The sequence below is a fragment of the Capsicum annuum genome, chromosome 3 (assembly GCF_002878395.1).
Source record: "Capsicum annuum cultivar UCD-10X-F1 chromosome 3, UCD10Xv1.1, whole genome shotgun sequence".
Lineage (NCBI taxonomy): Eukaryota > Viridiplantae > Streptophyta > Magnoliopsida > Solanales > Solanaceae > Capsicum > Capsicum annuum.
Genome location: NC_061113.1, coordinates 239,000,443 through 239,026,949, shown reverse-complemented (window position 1 = coordinate 239,026,949; position 26,507 = coordinate 239,000,443). Strand labels below are relative to the sequence as shown.

General features: G+C 32.4%; 1 protein-coding gene, 1 long non-coding RNA gene and 1 pseudogene across 4 annotated transcripts; 2 read left to right on the top strand and 1 right to left on the bottom strand.

Annotated features, from left to right (window-relative positions):
- Positions 1-1,697: 1,697 nt before the first annotated feature.
- LOC124885483 (putative D-cysteine desulfhydrase 1, mitochondrial) lies at positions 1,698-3,884 on the bottom strand. Its single transcript, XM_047409589.1, has 3 exons — positions 3,308-3,884; positions 3,122-3,187; positions 1,698-2,501 (listed from the first exon to the last, which is right to left on the bottom strand). The coding sequence occupies exons 1-3, from the start codon at positions 3,431-3,433 to the stop codon at positions 2,265-2,267; spliced, it is 429 nt and encodes a 142-aa protein (XP_047265545.1). The 5' UTR covers positions 3,434-3,884; the 3' UTR covers positions 1,698-2,264.
- Positions 3,885-9,968: 6,084 nt separating this feature from the next.
- On the top strand, positions 9,969-13,793 carry LOC107866037. Of its 3 annotated transcripts, none has more exons than XR_007053735.1 (9): positions 9,969-10,106; positions 10,274-10,323; positions 11,330-11,427; positions 11,587-11,639; positions 11,729-11,806; positions 11,930-12,017; positions 12,099-12,930; positions 13,013-13,089; positions 13,165-13,793. It is a non-coding gene; the product is annotated as an uncharacterized LOC107866037 (long non-coding RNA). The 3 variants fall into 3 exon arrangements; XR_001672758.2 differs by having other exon boundaries at positions 11,930-12,550; positions 12,642-12,930; XR_007053734.1 differs by having other exon boundaries at positions 11,930-12,930.
- A 3,384-nt stretch (positions 13,794-17,177) lies between these two features.
- On the top strand, positions 17,178-18,360 carry LOC124897112 (annotated as a pseudogene).
- Positions 18,361-26,507: the final 8,147 nt, after the last annotated feature.

Genomic DNA, 26,507 nt, shown 5'->3' with positions numbered 1-26,507 from the left:
GTGTGAAAGTCCTTCACAAGTTTGGGCAGCAACTTCCTTGGGGAAGATCTCACCGCAAGGTATTTGGACCTTAGGTTTTGGATTTGTTAGGATAAGTGTGGATACCAATTGGCATAGCCTTTCAACATGCCATTTCATGTCTTCAATATTGTCGGTGATGCGGTCAAATGTGGCATCGAGATTGGTGGCATCCATGGTACATAAAAGAAAAGATAACAACAAACAACAAAACAAACAAACTTATTAGCTCAAAAATGCCTCACCACACTCTCACTCTCAATTTTTACCTCACACTTGGTTTCACAAGTGTTGAAAGTCAGATCGTGTGTGATTGAGGGAGGAGTCCACTTTGGTCCGGAATAGATTTTCGTTCAAGTTGACTCAAAGAAAATTTGCTTACGGACTTGAACCAACAAGATACAATTAATTCATAAAAGAAAAAAGCACACAAAGAACGTTGACACGAACAAACGGATACAAAACTAATTTACAATCTAGTAGGACTTTACCAGCTTGTCAATTAGCGTTCGGACCAATCAAACAAAACTACGGAACAATAAAAAGAAACTAAGAAAATCTAAAATTTGAGCCAAAATTGTTGCGTGAACAGTAACAATGATGATGTGGCAACACGTAATTGGTTGCGGTTTCTAATAATTTTTGTTGTCCAATCTCAAGTCTTGGTCAATTTACAATTTAAGAATTGGTGGAATTTGTTTTAAGGAGGGAAATTAAAACAAGTCTTGGAGCCTTTTCAAATTCAAGTTTTCAAGACTTTGACTTTTTTATACATCTTCTTATAACATGGACCCTTGTTTTATGAAAAGTTGTTGGAAAGTGGTTGAGATGTGATTGACTATTTGATGAGTGATGGTAAGTCTTTCAAGACTAACAAAGTTTCACCCCTTTTTTCTTCACCTTTATAGATCTAATGTTCACTTTATATTAACAAGCTATGAAGGTTGTGAAGAACTTCAAGAACAACATCTACAATCACCAAGAACAACCAACAACAATCTCCAAAAATACCACAATTTTCACATGGCCAACTTCCAATTTTCACAATACAATATCTTCAACACTTGGCCAAGACAACTACAATTTCAACAAAATGGTTCTTAGGCCACCAATGAACAACAATATCACGTAGACAAGCTTAGAACAACAACAAGATGAAGACCACAAGGCCAAAACAGTCCACCACAACAATGTTTCAACAACAATTCAGCCAAGCCCTATGTTTACAAAAACAACACCAACAATGTAAGCTCAAACTTAGATTTAGACTCAAGAGTGTTAGAGATGAAGAAAACTAACATTAGAAACAACAAAACAAGTAAAAATCAGCCAAAACACAACAATAACACAATTTCGGCCAAGAATACAAAATGGACAGATTTGCTTCTTTTTGATTTTTCAGTTTTCTAATACTTTTTTTTTTTAATTTTCTATAAAGCAAGCCCAAGATTGATCTTGTAGGAACAATATCAAGCCATGCTTTGATACCAAATGATACAAGAAGCACAAGGGAAACACGAAACAAATACCAAATCAGTCCACAAGTTTGAAGAACCGAGGACCCCTTTCGTGACCACTCTCAGATTCACTACAACAACAATGAAAACACAATAACAACAAGATATTGAAGGTGTAAATACACCAAAAGAGCAACAATATGGCGAGATTGACAAAAATAACAAGATAGGAACAGCACACGGTTTTATTAACAAGAGATAGAAACGGTTACAAGAACACAAACTATTACAATTTACAATAAAAGTAAAGGGATAGTTAGATAGACTTAATGAAGGTATAATCTTAAGAACCCAAGAGCATATTCCACTCTTGGACCCTTAACACTACACACAACATTCATCTATCTCTTATGAAGACACAAGGCCAGAATCCACCTCCCAAGCATCACGTTTCCAAGCCATGAGATCAACAAGAGTGATTCCATACTCTCTATGCCTAATTTCGGTTTTGGTGCCTCAAGGAGAGAGGACTTGTGTTTCTTTGTGTTTCAAGACTTACAACATCATGAATAATCTAAGTCTAAAAGCCCTACAATGTTCTATTTATACTAGGTTACAAATAAAATACAAAATATCCAAAATGCCTTTTTAAGAGCTAGGCTCCCTTCAAGTGTATTTAGGGGCTGCCTTGTTGTGTTCCAAGGCTCCTCTTTACACTCCAAGTATGAGATTAGGGTCGGTTTGGTGTGTTTTAAGTCCTTCACTCGCACACTCCAAGCCCCGGGTTCATTACATTCTCACATGCATCCATCTCCGTGGTCGTACTTGTATTACCTTTGAAGTGCGTAAGATGAGATAGCAGTCAAGGTTTAAGTACTTAGCAGCGACAGCAGTAGCACGACAGTGATTACTTTGTATGCCACCTATCACTATGCAGTCAGCGCCCTGTGCTACAGCATCTTCCAACAAGAATTCCAGCTTTCTGACCTTGTTTCCACTCAATTGCATTCCTGACAGATCATCACGCTGCTAATTCAAAGTTTGTTTATGTTACAAAGCGTCTAGCATAGTGACACTGACATGGAAACAGCCGAACAAATAAGAAAGACAATAGCAGAAAAAGAAATCCCCATCCTCAGGCTCCCTATAAACCAAGAACTTGTACTTTATATATACCATGAAATATTTTCCCGGACGAAGCCTTTTCTTGTTTTGATATGTATATATTCTAGAGGAAACTTTACTGTCTATCTTGTAAATAATTATCGTCTACGTGGACCTCTTTGCAGTGACCTAACAACAAGGAAATTATCCAGATAATCAAGCTGCAATATGCATTTGACGGACATCACTAGACGTGATGCTCTCACTGTATATGGGATTAGCTATCCCGGGATTAGTTATCCCACCATGTATATGGAATAAGGATGGCGTAAGACGGGCCACTGACCCAATTATTGGATAAAATAATATCTCCAACCAAACACAGGATAAAATAATCTTACATTTTATGCCGGGACTATTATCTAGTATTGGTGGTCTGAGTTATCTAGTATCTATTGCTGCCAATGGCAGGTAGCAGGTATATCATGAAATTACTCAAGGTGCGCAAAAGAAAAATTGAAAAAATGAAAAAATGAATTTACCTTTAACCAAACCTCAGTGTCCTTGGGCAAATTAGGCAAGTTCCACTTGCGAATTGGAGTCGAAAACTAACAACAATCCCGAGTTTTCACAACAAAAAAGAATGATTAACGATTAATCCTCTCGTAATCTTAACACAAACAAACAATAACCACAAATTAAGAGAAACAGATTGCAATCTATCTTACATGACCAAGTGAAAAAGTGTGGGAAGGAATAGGGCTAAGATGGGAAGCCCAGTGAGGAGGCTCATAAGTCTTCTTCGTGAGAAACTGAAATGGCGATTGGTGAGCCTGGGAAGTGGAATCCTCCATTGATGAATTGGTAAAGCAAGAGTGTTTGTTGTTCAAGTTTAATGCCTTATTGAGTTGCGCTTGTTGTAAGGGAAATGGTGATGATACTCTACTGAAGCTGCTCCATTGGCTACTCAACAATTCATTCCTTCCCCTTTTTCTTAGCAATAGAATATTCCCAACGCCGGCCACCCTAGTGTGTGTCAAGTATGGTAAAATGGTACAATAATCCAGTCCAGGTGATTGTTATGGAGTGAGAATATCAAAAGAATAATACTTGACCAAGAATTATGCGTGCCTTGTGTTGATTAGTTGAGGTAGAGAATTATGGCTGAAGCGAATGGTGCGCGATATGGTGCTGCCAAGATGTACCGTGACTTACGAAAATCTATTGGTGGGTGGTATGAAGAAGGATATAGCTGAGTTTGTTGCAAAGTGCGCAACTTGCCAACAGGTTAAAGTAGAACACCAAAGGCCTGGTGGTACATTGCAAGAGTTCAATATTCCTACTTGGAAATCGGAAGAGATAAATATGGATTTTGTGACTGGGGTAACCCCAGTCACATCGTCATCATGATTCGATATGGGTTATTATAGATAGATTGACTAAGTCAGTGCATTTTTTGCTCGTTCACACGTCTTATACATTTGAGAATTATGCTAGGTTGTACATTCAAGAGTTAGTCCGATTGCATGAAGTTTCCTTGTCTGTCATTTCGGATAGGGGTACTCAGTTCGCCTCCCAGTTTTTTAGAGCTTTTCAGAAGGGTCTTGGTACCCAAGTTCATCTTAGTTCCGCCTTTCATCCGCAAACAGATGGTCAAGTAGAAAGGACCATCCAAACTCTAGAAGATATGTTGAGAGCGTGTGCTCTTGATTTCAAGGGTAGTTGGGATGAGCATTTGCCATTGATTGAGTTTGCTTACAATAACAGTTATCACTCTAGCATCCAGATAGCCCCGTTTGAGGCTCTCTATGGGAGGAGGTGTAGATCAACCATAGGTTGGTTTGAAGTAGGTGAAGCCATTTTACTTGGGCCTAATACAGTGTTTGAGGCAATGGAGAAAGTTAAGTTGATTAGAGAAAGATTAAGGACAACCCAGAGTCACCAGAAATCATATGCAGATGTGAGAAGAAGGGACCTCGAGTTTGAGGTGGGTGATTTGGCGTATTTGAAGATTTCACCCATGAAAAGGGTGAAGAGATTTAGCAAGATGGGGAAGCTTAGTCCCCGGTATGTTGGCTCCTATCAAATTCTGAGTCGTGTAGGGAAAGTAGCATATGAGATTGAGTTGCCCGCAGACTTGTTAGTCGTTCACCCTGTGTTTCACGTCTCTGTGCTTAAGAAGTGCATCGGTGACTCCACTGTTGTAGTTTCTTTAGAGAGCTCAGCCATTCAGAGCAGTCTTTCGTACAAAGAAATTCCAGTTAAGATTTTAGATCATCAGATTCATAGACTAAGGAACAAGGAAGTTCCTTGGTCAAAGTTCTTTGGCGGAATCAGTCTGTTGAGGGTGCCACTTGGGAAGCAGAAACAGACATGCGAGCCAAGTACCCTCACTTTTTCTCCGCAAACTCAGATTTGGACGTAGGTACAACTCTTCCTTGATCCAGTTCTTTACTAAGCATGTATTCAACTATATAGTGTCTTCTTTATAAGTTCATGCACTCACAGATTTACTCAAAATTTTAGAATGATGTAGAGTTAATTTAGCAATTTATTTCAGCTGTGCATCCTCAGTTTTCTCAGTATTCTTAGCCTAACCAGTGACATTCGAGGACGAATGTTCCCAAGGGAGAGATATTGTAAGAACCCGCAAAATCCTCATCGTCTAAGTCCTTTAAAGCATGCCCAAAAGAGTTCCTAGACTTAGAAAAATTGACTAAGTGTTGGGACTTAGTCATTTATTAAAACTTAGTCATTTATTAAGCCTTCGAACTTTGAGGATTTTATTTCTGTTTATTAAGCCTTCGAACTTTGAGGATTTTATTTTTGACCTTTTCAATCTTCGATAGTTGATATTTTAGTTAATTCATGATCACGGAGGTCAATAGGTGTTTCCAGATAAGTTTCAGATTTGTCACACCTTGTTTAGACTATGTTTGAAATCCCAAAACAGTGAACCAACGCGATCTTGGCCCGTCGCGTCGCCCATCGTGTTGGTTAATATTTTCCCCAGCTACCAGCGTCAAATTCCAATGAGTCGATGCTAACTTGGCGCGATGCGTCGGGTATCGTGTTGGTACCATCGACACGGCCCGGCGACCTGCGCGTTGCTGGGCATATTTTATTTCAGTCAGTAAAGATCCGAGCCCAAATGGGCAATTAAGTCATTTCCCTCCACCCTTGTTCAGTCATAACACGGGATTAAGTCCCCAAAACACCAAAATACACTTATTTTCACTCAATTCCCTCAAGAACAAGCCTTAGGGTTTCAACCAAGAGATTCAATTCACCAAGATTCCACCATTGTTTTGCAAAATTGATTCAAGATTCAAGATTTCTAGACCAATAATCCTAAGAGTCAACCTTCAATAACCCAAATAGAGTCTCAAAAGCAAGTTGTTCATCAATTGAGGTATGTGGGGCTTGAACAAGAACAATTCTTTCGTTCTTATGCCCAAAAACTTGAATTTTATTAAAGATTATATGGTTTGTAAGTTGGGGTTTGTACCCAAACCATCTTATTTTAAAAGTATGAATTTACAAGTGATTTGAGTATTGAAGTGCATGTTATCTCATTAAATTATGCTTTGAATTAAAGATTTATATCATGAATTGTATTTCCTTTATTTTGAATTGATAGTGTTGAATAATTTCAAGAATGATGTTGAGCATAAGGTTTTGTTATGAATTGTCCTGAGTTTAAAGTATGAATTTGAGTCCAAAGATTAAGTATTGAGATCTTTAAGATTTTGTTCTTGAAAGTTTTCTATTGTTAAATTCATATAAAAAATGGGTTTGAGTTTTCAAGAAGACTATGGTGTTAAGCTTCCTTCTAACTAATTGTTTACCAGGGTTTAAAGAAAGATGATGTTTTGATATTGATTTAAGATAGGAATCCACATTATTCATACAGCTTATGATGTAAAGTAAAGTAACACATAATTGGTTTTCATTATAGACCCTTGTGCTATTTTAAGGTGGATTTCCTAAAAAGTTCTGAGCAATAAGTATGGGAGTAGTATTTAGCACCGAGTTGGGTATGATTCTAAGGTCTTATGCCCCAAAACTATGTGCCACCGTAGGATTCTGATTTCCCATAGTGGGCTAAGATAGTAATCACTTAAGTTAAGGTTCTATTCCGATGGCAAGGGTAGAGCAGCTCTCCCCAACATGGGCAAGACGTTGGACTCCATGTCAGCTCATATGGTTTATGTCGGTTAGAAGAAACTCCCAAGTCCACAGAGTTCCTAAGTTTTAAGTCCCTAAGTCCTGAAAGAAGAGATTAACATAAATAGTTTTTTTTTTTTTGTAAACTAAGTGTAAGGACTCACAAGATATTAGTTTTCAGATTCCAGAGTAAAGAGTGAGTCCTTTCTACACTTAGATAGTATGATTTTAAGATGGAATCCAAGTACAGCTTTTAGAACTGAATGTGATGGCTCACAAGATTTGTAAAGTATGAATTGTTTTTATTGCATCAGTTTTTCGAAAATTTTATACATTCCAACTTACGTGAGTCATTTACATTTAGCATGCATGATTTTAATAAACTATGATGATTCTATGCTTCAGTTTTTCAAAAATTTTATACATTCCAACTTACGTGAGTCATTTACATTTAGCATGCATGATTTTGATAAACTATGATGATTCTATGTTTTCCTGATGCATTGCACCCCCATATGTTCAGTACATCCTCAAAGTACCGATCCACATATATGTTTGTGTGCTACATTGTCTTATAATGTAGGTTCAGGTGTTCAGTATCCGCAGCATGAGTAGTTCGAGCATCCCTATCTATATCCCTACAGTTGATGAGTCCTCATGATTCGAGGGCCTATTTCTTCAGACTTTCAGCTTTTATAGTATTTGAATTATCGTTTTCAGTTCAGTCTGAGTCAGTTTGGGGTCTGTCCCAATGGCTCTCTAGTTCTTTGTTAGTAGTAGAGACTTGTCGGACTATGAATTTATTTACAGACTTTCAGTATTTTTGCTATTCAGACATTATCTACAGTTTGCTCAGTTAATATTTGGTACAATACAACATTATTTCTTGATTAGATTATAATAAAGTAAAGGCATAGTAAAAAGCTAAAAGGGTTAGTTTGGTACTACTTGTAGCCCTGAGCATCGTGTGACGTCTCGGGATGAGATTTTACGACGTTACAGCAGCTGAAGCACGCAGCTTGTGGACGACATGCCTGCTTCAGCTGCTTTAATCGTGATTTTACTACATTATCCCTAATTAATTATTACAATTAATTTATGTATTAGAAAATTAACATTATTACATGCATGTTTCAGCTGCTTCAATCGTGATTTTACTATATTATCCCTAATTAATTATTATAAGTCATTTATGTATTAAAAATTAATATTATTTAATTAAAAAGGTAAAATAAATATTTATGACATGTCTGTTTCAGCTGCTTCAACCGTGATTTTACCATGCCATCTTTAATTAATTATATAAGTCATTTACATATTAGAAAATTAATAACCCATAATTAAAAAAATAACATAAATATTTATGACATGTCTAATTTAGCTGTTCCGATCGTGATTTTACTATGTCATTCCTAATTAATTATTATAAGTTATTTACGTATTAAAAAATTAATAATATTTAATTAAAAAGTACGGTAAACATTTTTTATATGCATGCTTCAACTACTTCTATCGTGATCTTATTATATTACCCTTATGTGAAAGAAGCAGCTGAAGCAGGCAGCTTATGGGCGACATGTCTGCTTCAGCTGCTTCAATCGTGATTTTACTATGTTATCCTTAATTAATTATTATAAGTCATTTATGTATTAGAAAATTAATATTATTTAGTTAAGAAAATAAAATATATATTTATGACATGTCTGTTTTAGCTGCTTCAACCGTGATTTTACCGTGTCACTCCTAAATTATATAAGTCATTTACATATTAGAAAATTAATAATACATAATTAAAAAAAGTAAAATAGATATTTATGATATGTCTGCTTCAGATGCTTCGATCATGATTTTACTGTATCATTCCTAATTAATTATTATAAGTTATTTACGTATTAGAAAATTAATAATATTTAATTAAAAAAGTAAGTAGACATTTATGATATGCATGCTTCAGCTACTTCAATCGTGACTTTATTATATTACCTCTAGTGAATTATTATCGATCATCTAAGCATTAGAGAATTGATAATATTTTCTAAGAAAAGATAAAATAGACACAAAATTATAAGTTAACTCTTGATATTTTAAATTAACTTGACGACTTATATGGAGTTCACTTAAATTTTTTTCACAAATACTTTTTTTAGTAATTTTATTACTTCACTTCTAATTAGTTAACCATGGATATTTTAAATTAACTTGACAACTTATACGGGGTCCATTAAAAAAATTCACCACTAAATTTTATAGTAGTTTTATCATATCACTTCTGAATAGTTATTATAAGTCATTTAAGTATTAGATAATTAATTATTATAAGTCATTTACGTATTAGAAAATTAATATTATTTAATTTTATAAAGTAAAATGGATATATATGACATGTCTGCTTCATCTGCTTCAATCGTGATTTTACTATATCATCCACAATTAATTATATAAGTCATTTAAATATTAATTTATAAATAATATTTAATAACAAGGATAAAATAAATAAAAAAATTATAAATTAAAACGATCAAATAAAGTACTTTGCAATAGTAATATCTGTATAAAAAAAAGTATTAAAGTAGTACACATATTGAGATCTAAATGATTAGATTCAAACAAAAATTAAATACACAATTATGGTCTAAGATCTGAGCGATTATAATATCAAATTATGACATGTTTATTTCAATTGTTTTAACCGTAATTTAATACATCACCTCTAATTATGAATCATTTAACTATTAAAAAATTAATAAATTTGATTAAAAAAAAAAGTAAAATTGACATAAATGATAAATTAACTCTTTATGTTTTAAATTGACTTTTCTTATATGAAGCTTACTTAAATTATTTCCGCAAGTATTTTTTATAGCAATTTTGCTATATTACTTCTAATTAGTTATTATAAGTTATTTAACACATATCGATTTCACTACTTCAATCATGATATTTGCTTAACTTTCGAAATTATATGATGTCACTTAAATTGAAATATAAAAAAAAAAATAGAGTAATTAAAAACTTAAATTATTTAAAACTATTTAATAATGACAATTTATTTCACTATTTTCGTAATAGTTTTAAAAATTGAACCATAGCATATTGGGTCCGTGCTCTGCTCAGCAAGGGCGTATTAGTTCATAACTAAGTTGTTAATAATGTATTTATTGAAAAATAAATTTAAATTATAATCTTATTTATTGAGCATGATATCTCAAGGTAAATTTGCTAGTATCAGTATAAATATTGGGCGGCGCCAGATCACTAGTGTATGCATGGAAGAATAGGACTACTCGTCCGTACCTATCAAAATCCATTCTCATTGATCAAACCTCCTATGGAAGAAGTTGGTGAACTAGAATCGAACAAGTAAGAATTTTACTTTTTTTTTTTCTTCGTTCCTATCCGAGGATTTTGAGGTAGTAGTTTTCACTCAGCATGTTGTTGTTGTAATTATGTTCCTCCCTCACCCTTCAGCGATATACTTTCTGTAGAACTACCTCTCTCTCTCTATATATATATTTATTTATTTTTAGGAAAAGGAAGCAAGTAGAGAGCTCCTCCAGTGAGCCTCCTGGAAAAAAAGGTAGGCTTTTTCCTTTAGTATGTTCAATTTGGGTCTTGTTTTTATTCGTATGTATATTCTGCATTCCTATTTGGGTATTTGATTGGTATAAAGATTGGTTGGGCTGCGACCAGTTAAAGTATCCCTTGTTTGGTACAAAGGGATACGTGATAAGCTAATTGTAATGTAACTAACTCAATTGGAATTGTGAATTCGAATTTATAATGGAACGGAGTTTTATTGATAACAACCAACGATTACAATCAACGAATAAGGAAACACAATCAACGAATAAGGAAACACTAAGCTATACTTCACTGTGAATCTGCAACTTCCACCATGGATACATGTAATAATGCTTAGAATGAAGTAATGAAGGAGAAGATCAATTAGAAGAGAAAAAAGAAGGTTCTAGTTTGTATTTTTGGTGTAAAGATATAGAAGAGGTAGAACAACTAGTAGATATGCTAGGTTCCTTGTAATTAGATTTGCTACTCTTTTTGATCCCTTTTTGGAGGTCTCCAGCATATCCTTAATGCTGAGGAATAAAACATTACCAATTTCAAAAGAAAAAAAAAAGGTTCTAGAAGATTAGACAAGGAGAATTTTGATCAAATTCATAACTGCCAATCCCAATTTCTGTTAAGGATATTTATAGAATTGGTTGAGTTGGTGCTGAGCTGGCTGCCTTAATAATTGGGCTAATCTCCACCGTTGTTTTATTATTATCTCCGCCGTTCCTTGTAAAATATTTGCTATTTCTCTTTTTCACGATTATTCAATTGGGGCATGCAGACATAACAACTTTAGGTCATTACACTAATGCCGGGATGGATTTTAGGATTATTTTATCAGCCGAGAAACAACTTGTTTAGTTCTGTAAATATCACTTTCGTATCAATATGCAATTTTTCTTACCAAAAATAAAATAAAATTGGTATAATCTGAATGTTGAAGCCATGTGTTATTACTTCTTTAATGTATTGTGGTGATTGTAGCTTCATCCCTTGGTTTTGTATGTTCTCAGACTAAAGTTGCCCCTGCCCCTGTTCTCACAAACAATAACCCAGTGGTGTTATCTCTCTGCTGCAGTTTGCTTTCGAAGAATTCCAGTTATTGCTCTCTGTGAGTATGACTAAGCATGCTCCAACTTCTTTTATGCGGATTTTATTTCGATTTGTATATTCACTCATCTACGAAAAATATATATTGACACTAAACTTCCTCCAATTCTTTTATTTCGATTTGCATATTCACTTATGTACGAAAAAATTATATTCACAGAATGGATCCGTTTTGTAGAAGGCATATCTCATGCTCTTGTTGGTCGAATCCAGGTAGAAAGTCGTGTCTTGGTACCTTTCTATGTCGTTTTTATGTGGTTGGAGCTTCACATTTGCTTTATCTTAATGGTTTGTGTTCGCAGGATGAAGTTGCTTTCATTCTCAAAGACAAAGGTTTTGAGGCATCACCATTACTTAAAGAATTTCTCGATGGTGATATGGTGTGTGGTTGAAGCCTTATGTTGTAGATCTGAAGCTCTGTTGATTAGCTAACTTATTTTATTTTGTTTACAAACTATAGGCTGAATGTGGTTTTTAATGGTAATTGATTTGTTGGTTTACAGTTAGATCCTCAGTCTATGGTTGTTCGTGATTTTGCTAGCAGTCGGCCACTGCCATTGACCAAAGAACGCAAAGAAATGCTCTCGGACAGTATGACTAAGACTGCACCATCTTTTTTTCTACTGATTTACTCAACTTGTATAGCATTGACATGAAAATTTTTGTTTGCAGTATTGAGTCGTATTGTAGAAGATGTATACTCTGTTTTGGTTGATTGTCTGAACAGTAAATATCTGCTGCAGCTCCCGGCAGAGAGTGATGTGTTGATTACTAGCCAGTTTCTTTTTTTTGTGTATTGTGGTTGTTACGTCACCCTTGTTTTATCCTTGTGGTTTTGAGTTCACAGACGAAAGTTGCTCATGATTCTGATAGCCACAGTGATTTTGGTGTTTTGCCTGGTGGTGTCTCTCTGCGGCAGTTTGCAATCAAAGAATTCCAAAAATTGCTCTCTAACAGTATGACTTAAGCCTGCGCCAACTTCTTTTCTGCTGATTTTATTTCAATTTGCATAGTTACGCATTTGCAAAATATTATTGACGGAATGGAGTCCTTGTTTAGAAGATATGTCTTATGCTTTAGTTCGTGGACTAGCCATACAGAGAAAGTGTTGTCTACAACTCCAGGTAGAGAATCGTGTCTTGATTACTTTACTGTACCTTCTTTATGTGTTTGTAGCTTCAAAGTTGCTTTATCTTAACAGTTTTGTGTTCTCAGTTTGAAGTTGCTTGGGTTCTCACATACAAGGGTTTTAAAGGCTTGCCATTACTTCAAAAGTTTTTGGATGATGATATAGTGTGTGACTGACCCCTCATGTTGTATAGACTGAAGCTCTATCGATTATCAGTTGATTATATTTTGTTACTAAACTATAGGTTGTATGTAGTTTTTAATGGTAACTGATTTGTTGTTTTACAGCTGGATCTTCAGTCGATAGTTGCCTCTGTTTTACCTATCAATCTACAACAGCCAGTGACGAAAAAATATGAAGAAGTGTTTTATGAAAGTATGACTAAGATTGCTCTGGCTTCTTTATTGCCGAGTGTATTCAACTTATATATCATTTATGTTCAATTTTTTATTGGCAGAATTGAATCGTATTGTAGAGGATGTGTACTCTGATTTTGTCGAACTTCTAGTGAGTAAATATTTGCTGAAACTCCAGGTAGCGAGTGACTTTCTTGTGCATTCTTTAGTGTATTTTGTGATAAAATTCAAATGACCAACCTAAATTTTGAAGAAATGATTGGAGACCATCACTTAAAAGGCTCAAGACTTGGTCACCCCGAGGGCACAAGAATATGCAAGGAAGACCCATTTTGAGCCTACCGTTGAGCATATCATTCATCAAGGCCGTGAGTGAAAGATTGCTTGGAGCATTGAAGACTTGAGGATTCAAGATTTTGGACACTTAATAGCTCACAGTTTTTGGGTCATCTTCATTGAGGGCATTTTGGTCACTTCACTTTGCCCAAAACGCACTCCATGGCCACCCCTCTCATTAAGGGTAGTGTAGTCATTTGTCTTCTTTTGTAATGTAATATAAATAGAACAAGATAGAGTTTTAGGACTTAGTTGTTTATTGATGGAAGACAAACTCTCTCTCTAGTGTGAGGAGTGTAACACCCCTTAGTTGTAGGGCTTGGAAAAGCCACCAATCCGTAACTAGGCTTGCCCAAGTATGGATATCACTTGTATTGCATCGTTGGCTTGATACATTGGTGATTAGGGAGGCAAAGTCCCTCTTTTGTCAACGTAAGAGTTTGGTGTTAACATTCATTAATCTTAGGATCCTTACATGTGGTTAGGGTTCTTAGATTATTGAATATTGTATGTCAAACTATCTATCCATCTCTTTTGTTAACATTGTATTGTTGTTGGTCTTTGAAGTCTGGTGAAGCTGTGTGGGACTCTTTCGATTCACTAGCATTGTTGTTCTTGTGTTCATCTTTTCTTGCTCAAAACTAAATCTAAATTCTAGTGAAGCCGTGAGTGGCCTATTTAGATTCACTAGCACATTTTTGTTCAGTTTGTTGCTCTTGTGTTGGCTTGAATATCTTGATACACACTTAGTCTTGTATCATTTGGTATCAAAGCGTGGCTTGATTTTGTTCCCACAAGATCAATCTTGGACTAGCTTTCTTGAAAAATTCAAAAAAAAAATTGTTGTTGAAAACTGAAAATTCCAGTAAAAAGAGCAATCTGCCCATCTTGTGTTCTTCGCCGAAAATTGTGTTCTTGTTATGTATTGGCCAAGATTTTTACTTGTATTTGTTGCCTCTAAGTGTTAGTTTTGTTCTTCACTAACACATTGAGTCTATATCTAAGTTTGAGCTTGAAGTGTTGGTGTTGGTGTGAATATAAGACTTGGCCGAATCTTGTTGAACATTGTTGTAGTGGACTATTTTGGCCATGTAGTCTTCAAATTGTTGTTGTTGTAAGCTTGACCACGTGATATTGTTGTTAATTGGTGGCCTAAGAACATCTTTGTTGAAGTTGTAGTTGTCTTGGCCAAGTGTTGAAGATATTGTTGTTGTGGATTTGGGAGAAGCCGTGTGGAAATTATTGGTTGTTCTTGAGATTGTTGTTGTTGTTCTTAGTGAATGCTGTTATAGTTCTTGATGTTCTTCACAGCCTTCATACCTTGTTAAAAATAAAGTGCTTATTTGATCCAAAAAAGTAAAGGAAAAGGTGTAAGAATTTGTTAGTCTTGCAAGACTTCTCAACCACCAAAGACTTTAACAACCACTATTCAACAACTTTCCATGATACAAGGGGCCATGTTTTAAGGGTGTACAAGAAAGTCAAGTCTTGAAACTTGAAGTTGAAAAAGGCTCCAAGACTTGTTTGAATTTCCCTCTTTAAAAAAATTCCCCAATTCGCCAAATTGAAAATTGACCAAGACTTCCAAATTGGAAAATAACAACTTGTCTAAAATCGCAACCATTACGTGCTTCCACGTCATCACGTTTTACTGTTCACGCAACATATTTAAGCCCAAATTCTAGATTTCTTAGTTTCTTATTTGTTGATCCTTCGTTTCGTTTAATTGATCCTAGTACTAATTAACAAACTAGTAAACTCCTACTAGATTGTCAATTAGTCCTTTGAATCCATTGTTCGTGTCTACGTTTCTTTTGTGCTTTTGTCGTTTTTAAAATCGTAGTACTTCTTGGTTCAAGTTCGGAATTACTTTCCTTGAGTCTTCAAACAAAGAATCCATTCTGACAAAGGAGTAGACTCACCCCTTGACTCATCACGAACTACAAGCCGACTTGCAAAACTTGTAAATCCAAGTGTGAGACGTTTAAGTGTGTGAGAGTGTGGTGAGGTTGTTTTGAACTAACTTGTGTTTTGCTTTGTAGTCTTGTTCTTTTTTTTTTTTAAAGGAACAATTGCAAGGGAACCCGCGGCTTCAACCTCCCAACCCATGGACAACAATGCCACCAATGTCATTTTGGCCTACCTTGACACTGTGTCCCAAGACCTAGCTATGGCAAATGAAAGGTTCGATCGTATGGCAGGTCAAAGGGTGCAAGTGGGCTGCCCGGACACACTTCAAGAAGAAGTCCATAGCTCATGTGAGCTACGAGGTAAAAATGCTATTCCCTACACTCCTATAGACTTAGAATGTTGTGTTGTGGCTAGTAGGAGCCAAGTGGGTGTAGTTGCAGCTTTGCCTAGGGTAGAGGTGCTTGAGTCTCCCTTTTGTGATACTCTTGGTATTGTTAGGTCGCATAAGGACCAAACTCTTGTTGTAGGTACGCAAGCACTAGTTGATCCTTTAGATGACGAAATTGATTCTCCGCGTGAGAATGATTTGTGTCTATCTAGTGCTAGCACTTATAACTTGACTAAGGTTCCATTACCAAGTGGCGAAAGTATTCACACACTAGTTGACACTTGTGAAAAACAAGGTAAGTCTACGTTTGTATATAAGTTGCCAACAACTAGTGAGAATGTGGACAATGATCAATCGGGTGGAAAAGACCTTGATGTGCTTGATTGTTTAGGAAACCCGAATTGTGATTGCCTTGGTAAAGATGGTTTTGCTTGTGATCCCTTGGCTGCCCGTGGTGGTTTGTGTCTAAGTGAGGATTGCTCATTTGAAAGAGAAGGTGACGTGTGCTTAGAAATTCCATCTACTTCTTCTTTAAGTGTTTCTTATGTTGGGCATGTTCCTAGTGGAGATTTTGAAACTAGTAGTAAGTGCATGCATGAGAACCCTTTATCTGAAGTTGGCTTGTGGAACATCTTTCTCAACCTTCTTTTTGTGCATGATATTTTCAATGGTGATAAAGAGGGCTTGCTTAACCTTGAGGATGGCACCCTAGGAGAGAATAAGAGTGGTCGAGACCTAAGTCCTTGGTTAAGTCTTCCATTTGACCCCGATAACTTCTTAGGGTGTGAAAGACGGATAGTTGTTGGACGGTCCACTTGTTTGAGTGATATTGCTATATGTGTTGCGTGGACTTTACTTTTAATTAGGGCACCACCCTTTTGTAATATTTTTGCTAAGCCCCTCGTGATTAAAGTCAAGGATGTGTGGCTATATCTTAAGTGTGTACCTCCTTGGCATGTTGATGTTGTTTATTGTACTAACTCTAACCCGCATGTCATGAGGATGTGGTGCTTGTTTGTCTTCTCTTCGTTCTTGCAAGGTTTGGATTCGAGGTCAAATCCTTTTCAAGAAAGGGAGGATGATACAAGTGAAATGACCACCCAAATTTTTGAAGACATGATTGGAGACCATCACTTAAAGGCTCAAGACTTGGTCACCCCGAGGGCACAAGAATATGCAAGGAAGAACCATTTTGAGCCTACCGTTGAGCATATCATTCATCAAGGCCGTGAGTGAAAGATTGCTTGGAGCAATGAAGACTTGAGGATTCACGGTTTTGAACACTTAATTTCTCACGGTTTTTGGGTCATCTTCATTGAGGGCATTTTGGTCACTTGACTTTGCCCAAAACGCACTCCATGGCCACCCCTCTCATTAAGGGTTGTGTAGTCATTTGCCTTCTTTTGTAATGTAATATAAATAGAACAAGATAAAGTTGTAGGACTTAGTTGTTTATTGATGGAAGACAAACTCTCTCTCTAGGGGTTGGAAAAGCCATCAATCCGTAACTAGGGCTGGCCAAGTGTAGATATCACTTGTGTTGCATCGTTGGCTTGATACGTTGGTGATTAGGGAGGTAAAGTCCCTCTTTTGTCAACGTAAGAGTTTGGTGTTAACATTCATTAATCTTAGGGTCCTTTGGTTATGGTACGGTTTACAAAGGTGTTCTTCCGGACAAACATGTGGTTGCAATTAAAAAGTCGTGAATAATGGATGTTATCCAAATAGAATTGTTCATCAATGAAATGATCATTCTTTCGCAAGTCAAATCATCGTGACGTGGTGAGAATCTTAGGTGCTGTTTGGAGTCTGAAGTTCCTCTACTAGTCTATGAATTCATTTCCAAAGGTACCCGCTATTACCATATTCACGATGGTGGAGAAATGCGTTGGCTTTCTTGGGAAAATCGATTGAAGATAGCGTCTGAAGTTGCTGGTGCTCTCGCATATCTTCATTCTGCAGCTTCTACCCCTGTAATTCATCGAGATGTGAAGTTTACAAATATATTACTCGATGAGAACTCAGATTTCGGCCTTCTAGATGGTCACTGGATCAAATTAAAGTGACTCATTGGTTCAAGGAACTTTAGGTTACTTAGATCCTGAATATTTCCTCACTAGCCAATTGACAGAAAAGAGCGACGTTTATATCTTTGGAGTAGCTCTTAACAGGACGAATGCCCCTAGATACTACATCATCCAAACATGAGAGAAGTCTAGCTGCACTTTTCGTCAGGTCTATCAAGGAAAGCCGATTCTTTCTAGTACTCGAAAGACGGGTGCTATGAGAAGGAAGTTTCGAGCAATGCCAAGGTGTTGCAGAGCGCGGAAAGAGATGCCTAAGGCTAACGGGTGAAGAAAGGCTTACGATGAAAGAAACGGCAATGGAGCAAGAAGGATTGAGGAGGTTTTCCAAACATCCATGGTCACAAACTCAACAAATGTCAAGATGAGGAGACTCTTGGATTAATAACAGATCATTGAACCTTCACACGATCAATATGACCGTGGACTTCATGGCTAGTGGTGAATTCTCCGGACAACAGTTCTTGCTTGGATAGACGGATGATGTTACAAATTCATAGCCCCAGTTATCGATTATTTGGAGTTGATTTAGAGATGGTCATTTAAGTAATGGTAGTTACTATCTCAAAAAGTAAATTAAATCAAAACAAAAGGTGGAATTTTTTAAGATAAGCGATTATCTGTGTAATCATCCCCGATTAGGATTATTGTGTCCTAACTTGTATGTTGCAGAATGCAGTTCCCCTTTGTACTTTGTTGTTTATATTTTAACCAGATAAATTAGTGTATAGCTCCACATTTCTTGATATTTTGGGCATTTAGCATAGTAGAATCTTATGTTTAATTTCCAAGTTGGACACTTTCAAACTGATGTGCTCATTTTCTGGCAAATGATGGCATGGCAGGGCTGGCTCAAAGGTGTTGGTGTCCTAAAGTCAGACCGTTATCAATTTATCAATTTTTATTTTGAGAACTACTTCCCAAATATGCAATTGTTACAAAAATTGCTCTGTAAGCAATGTATATATTTGAAAAATAATTGAGTCCTTTTATCTTATTCGTGAGTAGTCGGTTAAAATATTATCTTCTACTTGTAACATTTTTTTTTATTTGGAAATATTTACATTGTGTTTTAAAGAATTTTCATGACTAAGACAATGTTTTATCTCTCATCACCTAGAAGTATTAAACTTTCACCACTAAATGGAAAAAACAAATAGCTTTCATATTCTTCGAATTGTTCAAATTAATTTATTACTTTTTAATTAAAAAATATAAAATTTTTCTTTAAAATATTTATCTTCTTATAAGATATTAACTTATAAACCTACTATTAGTAAAAATTAGTATACGTCGCGATGCGCGGATAAAAATATTATTTCTAATCTTTTTGAATTGTGATGTTCGATCATATTGTTCCTTAATAAAATAAATAAATAAAATTCAAGTATCATATCATTCCTCAATAAAATAACTCCTCCCCCCCCCCCCCCCCCCAATCCCCCCCCCCCCCCATTTTCCCCAGGATTCAATAGCCAAAGCTATACACATATAGTGATAATAAATAATAAAATATTACAAACTCTTATATTTCATATTTTATTTATCATGTTGTTCACTATTTAAATTTTTTAACTTGTTATATTAATTTTTAATAGCTTATACTTAATTTAATATAGTTATTTATTAGATTTTTTATTAATATGAAATAGATATATTAATTTTATTTACATGTTTTTTTTAATTATTCTATTAGTCACATATTTTCATTTTAAAATTTATAGATAGTAATATATATATATATATATTATTTAATTACTATGTTATATTCTCAAAATTAATTCAAAATATTACCCCCACTCCCCCGTCTTTACATTTTTCCTACTGTATCTTATTATTTTCTCTTGTATTTTGATTTTTATGTTCTTTCTTATTTCAAAACAAACAATGCTAATTTAAAATTTACTTTACTTAATTTTTTACATTTAAATATTCCTTTAATTCATTATTTATCAAAAGTTTAGTTACTATTTATCAAAATTTTAGTTACATCGTACGTATTATTCAAGATTCAACTTATTATAGTTAAAAATACTTTTTATATAAACATAAAATCACACCCTTCAAACGAAATTTCTTTTCAAAGTAAAGAGTCTGTAAATAAAAGAAATTTCTAATAATTGTGAATACATTTAAAAAATGAAAAAATAGCCATTAGAAAAGTATCTTATTGTCATCTCTTCATTCTAAAAATATACCTCCGGGTGGCATATATATACTCTTCTCCTCTCATTTTACTTGATCCCCTGCTAAAAATAATTGTTTCAATTTACTTTTCCAATTTATAAAATTAAGAAAATTTAACTACATTTTTCGTTCAAATAACTAATAAAGAGTCGAATTTATAGTCTCAAGATATCATTAATAAGATTAGTTTAATAAAATTTATATTTAATTAAAGTTTTTTTAAGATGTATGTCACGTTAATAAAAGTCAAAGGAATATAAAATAGAGGGATTATTTACACACATGACACTTCGATGTCGGTTCTATACTTCTATTCAAATCTTGGCCTCTATTTGAACCACATAAGGCTTTTAATAGTTTGTTAAAATAGTATATGGAAGTAAAGAACATTTGTCATTACATAAATATAAATATTTACTTTAATTAGTAACAAAAAAGGCAACTTGACTTCTCAACTAAAGGTGATTTTATTTGTTTATTTACGTAGTTGAATGTATTTATTGTTATCAAAATTAAATCAACAAAATCATATTAAAAATAATTACTTACTTGAATTCAAGCACAAATATAATAGAAAAATAGATTAACATGTATTTTTATCACCACTCATCTGCATATAAATTAAAAATATTAAAACAAAAAAAGTTTCTAAAAAAAGTGAAGAACATAAAGAATGGATTAAATAAATTTACGAAAAAAGCTGATGATCAGTATAAAATAACTAAAAGAAAAGAGGAGAAAGCTTGGTATTGTATATCATTATAGAAGTATATATAAGAGAAGTTAAGAAGCTAGAAATTTATTTCAACTCAAATTCTATTTGAATTGGAATTCAAAAAATTAACTGATTATGATATTGATTTGGATAAACATTAATTTAAAAATAAAGAAGTAAAAACTCATAGTTGCTAATTAGAAGGAGTCTTGAGGATTATAATTTTTCAGCCACAAAAATATGTTATTGATTTAAAAAATAAAGAAGTAAAAACTCATATATGCTATTAAATAGGAGAAGTCTCAACCAATTGATTTTCAATTCATAGACTTTGTTTAAACTAAGTGACGTGTAGGTCACTTTTTAAATTATTATTATTTATTTTAATATATTAACTTTGTTTAAACTTTTGCCTATTCTGTTTCTTTTATTTCTTTTTTTTATTTATTTGTTAAAAAAATATATTTTTTAAAAATAAAAGGTAACAACGATTTGAAAATATGAATTTGTTAACAAATTTAAAATAATAGGATGTAAGGGAGGTTTGGGTCCACTCTACAAATCAATATTTATTTAGATATATAAATATTTTTAATTGTAAATAGAGAGTATTATTATTATTATTATTATTATTATATTTTAAAATTTTATTTAATATTTACATAAATTATATTTATATATTTTTATAATATTTATTTGAATTTTTAGAGAGATAAACATGAAAGAGTAAAAGTTCATTCAAAACTCTTTAACCATGATTTTCTATTTTTAAGCTAATGAAATCTTTTTTTCAAATAAATAATAATATATTTTCAAATTCAAATATTTTAAATTTTTAATACATTATTATTACAACGTTATTAAGTTATGTCCTAAAAATTGCCACGTGACTTTTTAATATCTTGCCCCGTGGCTTCTTGTATTGATTTTAGTTTTGCTTTTATATATATACTAGTATACATACCCACGCAATGCGCGTGATAATATTAAAATATTATTTTTAATCTCTTCATATTGGAATGTCTCATTCAACCATAGTAAATCATATTACTGACATTACCTTAAAAAGAAAAATTCAACTGCCATATTATTTTTTAATAAACATTGAAAAAAAAATTCAAACCCCCACCCACCCACCCCTAACTAAATAATACGAAAAAAATAATCATGTAATTGCAAAAAAAAAGTTAAGTTTCATATTTTACTTTATTATACTATCACAATTAAAAAATATTAGGTTGTTAAGATTCTCCTCCTCCTCATCTCTAACTAAATCTATATGTGTAAAAACAATCATGTAATAATTTAAAAAAATTATGTTTTGTATTTTGTCTTAATTAATTTTAGAATAATTAATGATAGGGTAGAATTGAAAAAGCAAATAGTCAATTATTTTGAGACGGAGAAAGCAATATCAATTTTGAATGGTATGTAACGAATACAATATTAATATTTGATTTTTAATTAGCATGTCACTTAACTTAATATAATTATCCACTACTTTTATTTAATACATTATAAATTCTTATTCCTTATCCATGTCCTTTTTATTATTTATTTTCACAATTTTTAAAATATCTAAATTTTTTAATAATATTTTTGAATACCATTTATTTACTTTAATTTATTTTTAAATTAAACTTCAAATCCTCACCATACATCTACCCACCCCCTTTTTTTACATAAGTCATAAGTTTGCTATTTTCAATTAATATCTTACTAGCTTATCACCTTGACTAATTTTGGATCATAATTTTCTATTGAAAAATAAAATTTTGACGTAATATTATTTAAACAAATCATTAAATTTCACAGTTACCTCGACAGTATACGAAATCTCAAAAGTTAATTATTTTTGTGTCAAAATTCATATTCAACATGTGTTTATACAGTAGAGTGAAACAGTAAATAAACATGTACACGTTACATTAGTTATATAATTAATCTATACAAACACATTCAAATAATTTTAGATAGGATTCAAACACACATACAAAAAATTTAATCCGTCAATAAAAATAATTTTATCTTAATATATGAATAATTTATATGTCAACTACTAAATAATTCAATCTTAATTTTGAATATATATCAAATATCTCTCTCTATATATAAAAGCAAAACTAAAAGTAAGACAAGATGTCACGTGGCAAGACATTAAAAAGCCACGTGGCAATTTTTAGGACATAACATAATAATGTTGTAATAAAAAATTTAAATTAAAAAATATTAAATATTTGAATCAAAAGATTAGAAATATTTCAATTTGAAAATACTAGGCTTTTAAAAAAAAAGATTTTTCATTAGCTTAAAACTAATAACTTAAAATTATCTACTATAAGAAAATGATCTTTTTCAATGTCACAAAATATATTTAAATATTAAATAAAGATAATAATACTAAAAATAATAAAAATAATAATATATTTTTATAAAAAAACGTAGCAGGAACACTTTTAATTTTTTTGAAAAACATAATAGTAGTATTAGTAATGATAATTGAAGTGGTGGGAATTTCTCTCTGTATATAAAAGCAAAACTAAAAGCAAGACAAGATGCCACGTGACAATTTTTAGTACATAACATAATAATATTGTAATAAAAATTTTAAATTAAAAAATATTAAATATTTGAATCAAAAGATTAGAAATATTTCAATTTGAAAATACTAGGCTTTTCAAAAAAAGAGTTTTCATTAGCTTAAAACAAAGAACTTAAAATTATCTTTTTCAATGTCATAAAATATATTTAAATATTAAATAAAAGATAATAATACTAACACTAATAAAAATAATAATATATTTTTATAAGAAAACATAGCAGCAGCACTTTTAATTTTTTTGAAAAACATAATAGCAGTATTAGTAATGATAATTGAAGTGGTGGGAATAATAATAACAACAACAATAATAATAATGATAATGATAATAATAATCTATATATATATATATATGTTGACACTTAATTTTTGCCCTCCACGATTAAATTTAATCCTGAGTTCCTTCAGTTTTTAATAAATCAAAATAATTATTTCATCCAAATAAAAAAAAACTTAAAATATTTTTCATATGTGATTTTGTCATTTTAAGTAGCGATTATATACTATCGTGTTCAATTATACGAGATTATATAATTTGTTACTTAAATATTTATTTTACAAAATATCGGATTTAATTAAGGCTTATCTTGAAAATAAATTCCAATGATTAAAATCTTAATTTAAATATAATTTATTCTCAAAAATAATTTATTTGGATAAATATGCATTCATTTTATTAAATCAAGAAGCTCGGGATAAAAAAAAAAAGGTATTAATTCGTATCGAATTTTAATTTAATTTAATCAATTTATTAGATTTGACCATAATTGAAAATTGGTCATAATTGCAATGCAATTCGTCAATTAATTTTTAATTTTGTCAAAATAAATAAATATGGCTAAATTTTAAATTCCAATTGGGTTATATTTTAAATAATCCCAAAATTCTCAAGAACTCTCATAACTTTTACCCAATTCCCACAAAAAAATAAATTCAAATTGTACTATTTCCCCCACATTATCTTCCACCTCACCTTATCTTTAATTTTTACATTCCAAACCCCCCCCCCCCCCCCCCCCAAATACTTTTTTCCCATATTGGTGGATGGCAAGAAATAAATCTCTATACTTTCCTATAAATACTTTTCTCCCACATTGGTGGAAAAAGAAAAAAAAAATCTCATTCTCTCATATAAATACTACCACTACTTTGGTAGAGAGAGGAGGGGAGAAGGAGAAAAAAAAAGAGGCTAGAAAGGTGAAAAAATCCTTTTGAGCAAAATAGTTATTTTTATTTAGTAAAATATTTTGTTTCATAGAGTTGGTCGGCTAATTAAAATTTTTGAGTTGCTGGCGACGTTTTTCGGTGGTAGTTGATTCCGACGAAGTTCGTAGTCTCGTTTTGCTGGCCCCCAAAAGGTAAACACACCTTTTTATTATTATTATTATTATTATTGTTTTCTTCTTCATCTTTTTTTCTTCTTCGTACTTCGTAGATATAATTTTGTTTGCTGGGATTGTATGCTGTAGATGACCTTGAAGGCCCTAGGACGTTGTGGTATCGATATTCTAATTATTTTCATGTTCATGATATAAAAATGAGCTAGCAATAGTTGTATGTGCCTTTTTTGACTTTATTCTTTGATTATTTTGGATAAAGTTTCAATCTTTGCTTAAAAGATGTATTTATGTTTTGTTAAACTCATTGTTGTTGGATATATTTGTTTTTAGTATGGAAAGTTATTTTCTTTATGTTTAAAAGAATAGTTAATGTTGAATATTTCGCCTTTTTGCCTTATTCTTTGATTATTTTGGATAAAGTTTAGATCTTTGCTTGAAAAACATAATCATGTCTTGTTCAAACTCATTGTTGTTGAATATGTTTATTTTTAGCATGTAAAGTTATTTTCTTTTTTGTTAAAAAGAATAGTTAATATTGATTGTTTTGCCTTTTGACCTTATTTTTTTATTATTATGGATAAAGTTAGATCTTCATTTGAAAAGACGTACTCATGTCTTGTTTAAACTCATTGATGGTAGATATATTTGTTTTTAGCACGTAAAGTTGTTTCCTTTATGTTGAAAAGAATAAATAATATTGATTTTTTATTATTTTTTTACTTTATTCTTTGATTATTTTGGATAAAGTTTAGATCTTTACTTGAAAACCAATATCCATGTCTTGTTTAAACTCATTGTTGGTAGATATATTTTTTTTAGCATGTAAAGCTGTTTATTTTATGTTGGAAGAATAGTTATTATTATTTGTTGCGCCTTAATAAAAATAGTAATTAGTTAAGTCAAGAATTTATAATTTGCTTACTAATTTTTTTAATGGATTTCAAAACCCTCATATAAGATATGAAGTGCTAGCTTTATTTTTCATCCAAGATGTTTATTCCTTTTTGTTCGCATGTTGTCTTTTCAAAATGATAAGAAAGTTCGAACTTTCGCGGCTAAATAAAATTATTTGGATATTTTTGACTCATGCATAGTATGATTGTGAAACGATATTTGACTTTTAGAAATACTAAACTTTTATTCTTATTTTCTTACTCCGGATTGTTATATGTGCTCTTTGTGTGTGTGAAGACTTGAGTCATGTCTCTCTTTTATTCATAATATCAAAAGAGAATCAACGATGTCTTAGAAATATAAACCATAGGTCGTTGCGCGCTTTTCCATAAAATGTTGATTGTGATTTAAATGTATGAATTTTCGCTAATGTCGCCTTAATTGAGATTTAGGATTCTCTTGCTTGAAAAGTTCAGCTTTGTTTTCTTTTGTTATATGGATTAGTATCTATGTTTGTTTAATTTTAGAAGTCATGAGTATTTTCCTTGTTGCCTCATCCCTTTACTTTCGCAAGCTTACGTTGTTTGTTTTTTGTATTAATTCATTGAATATGACCTTCTTCCTTTTACCTTTATTCATTCTTGTATGAACATAAATCATGAGGCATTTAAGTGGGTGTCTTTGCTTTGCATTTTATTTGTTGACTCTCATTCTTGTGCAAGTGTGCTTATCATTGACATTCAAAAATTGGTTCTTGATATTTTCTTTTGCTTTGAATTATGTCACTTTTATGCCTTGAACGTATATTAATTTCTTTATCTTTTCTTTGCATGTAAAAAATATCTCGAGTTCAAATGGACTCCTCTTCTCTTGCATTTCATAATGGGTAAATGATGCTCACCCCTTCGAGTCAAGTTCGAAGTTTAAACCTAAGGTCCACTACATGGCGCGCGGGTGCTAGGAGATAGACGAAGAAGAAAAAATGGGTCAAAATCCATTGATGAGGTCACTAAGACATTTGAAAAGTCTCAATTTTTATTATTGTCTTCTTCTTATTTATTCATTTAATCATTTACTTATTCATTTATTTGGGGCCTCGAAGCCAAAGTTGTATTTAATATAGGTGAAGTGAGACTCGAGCC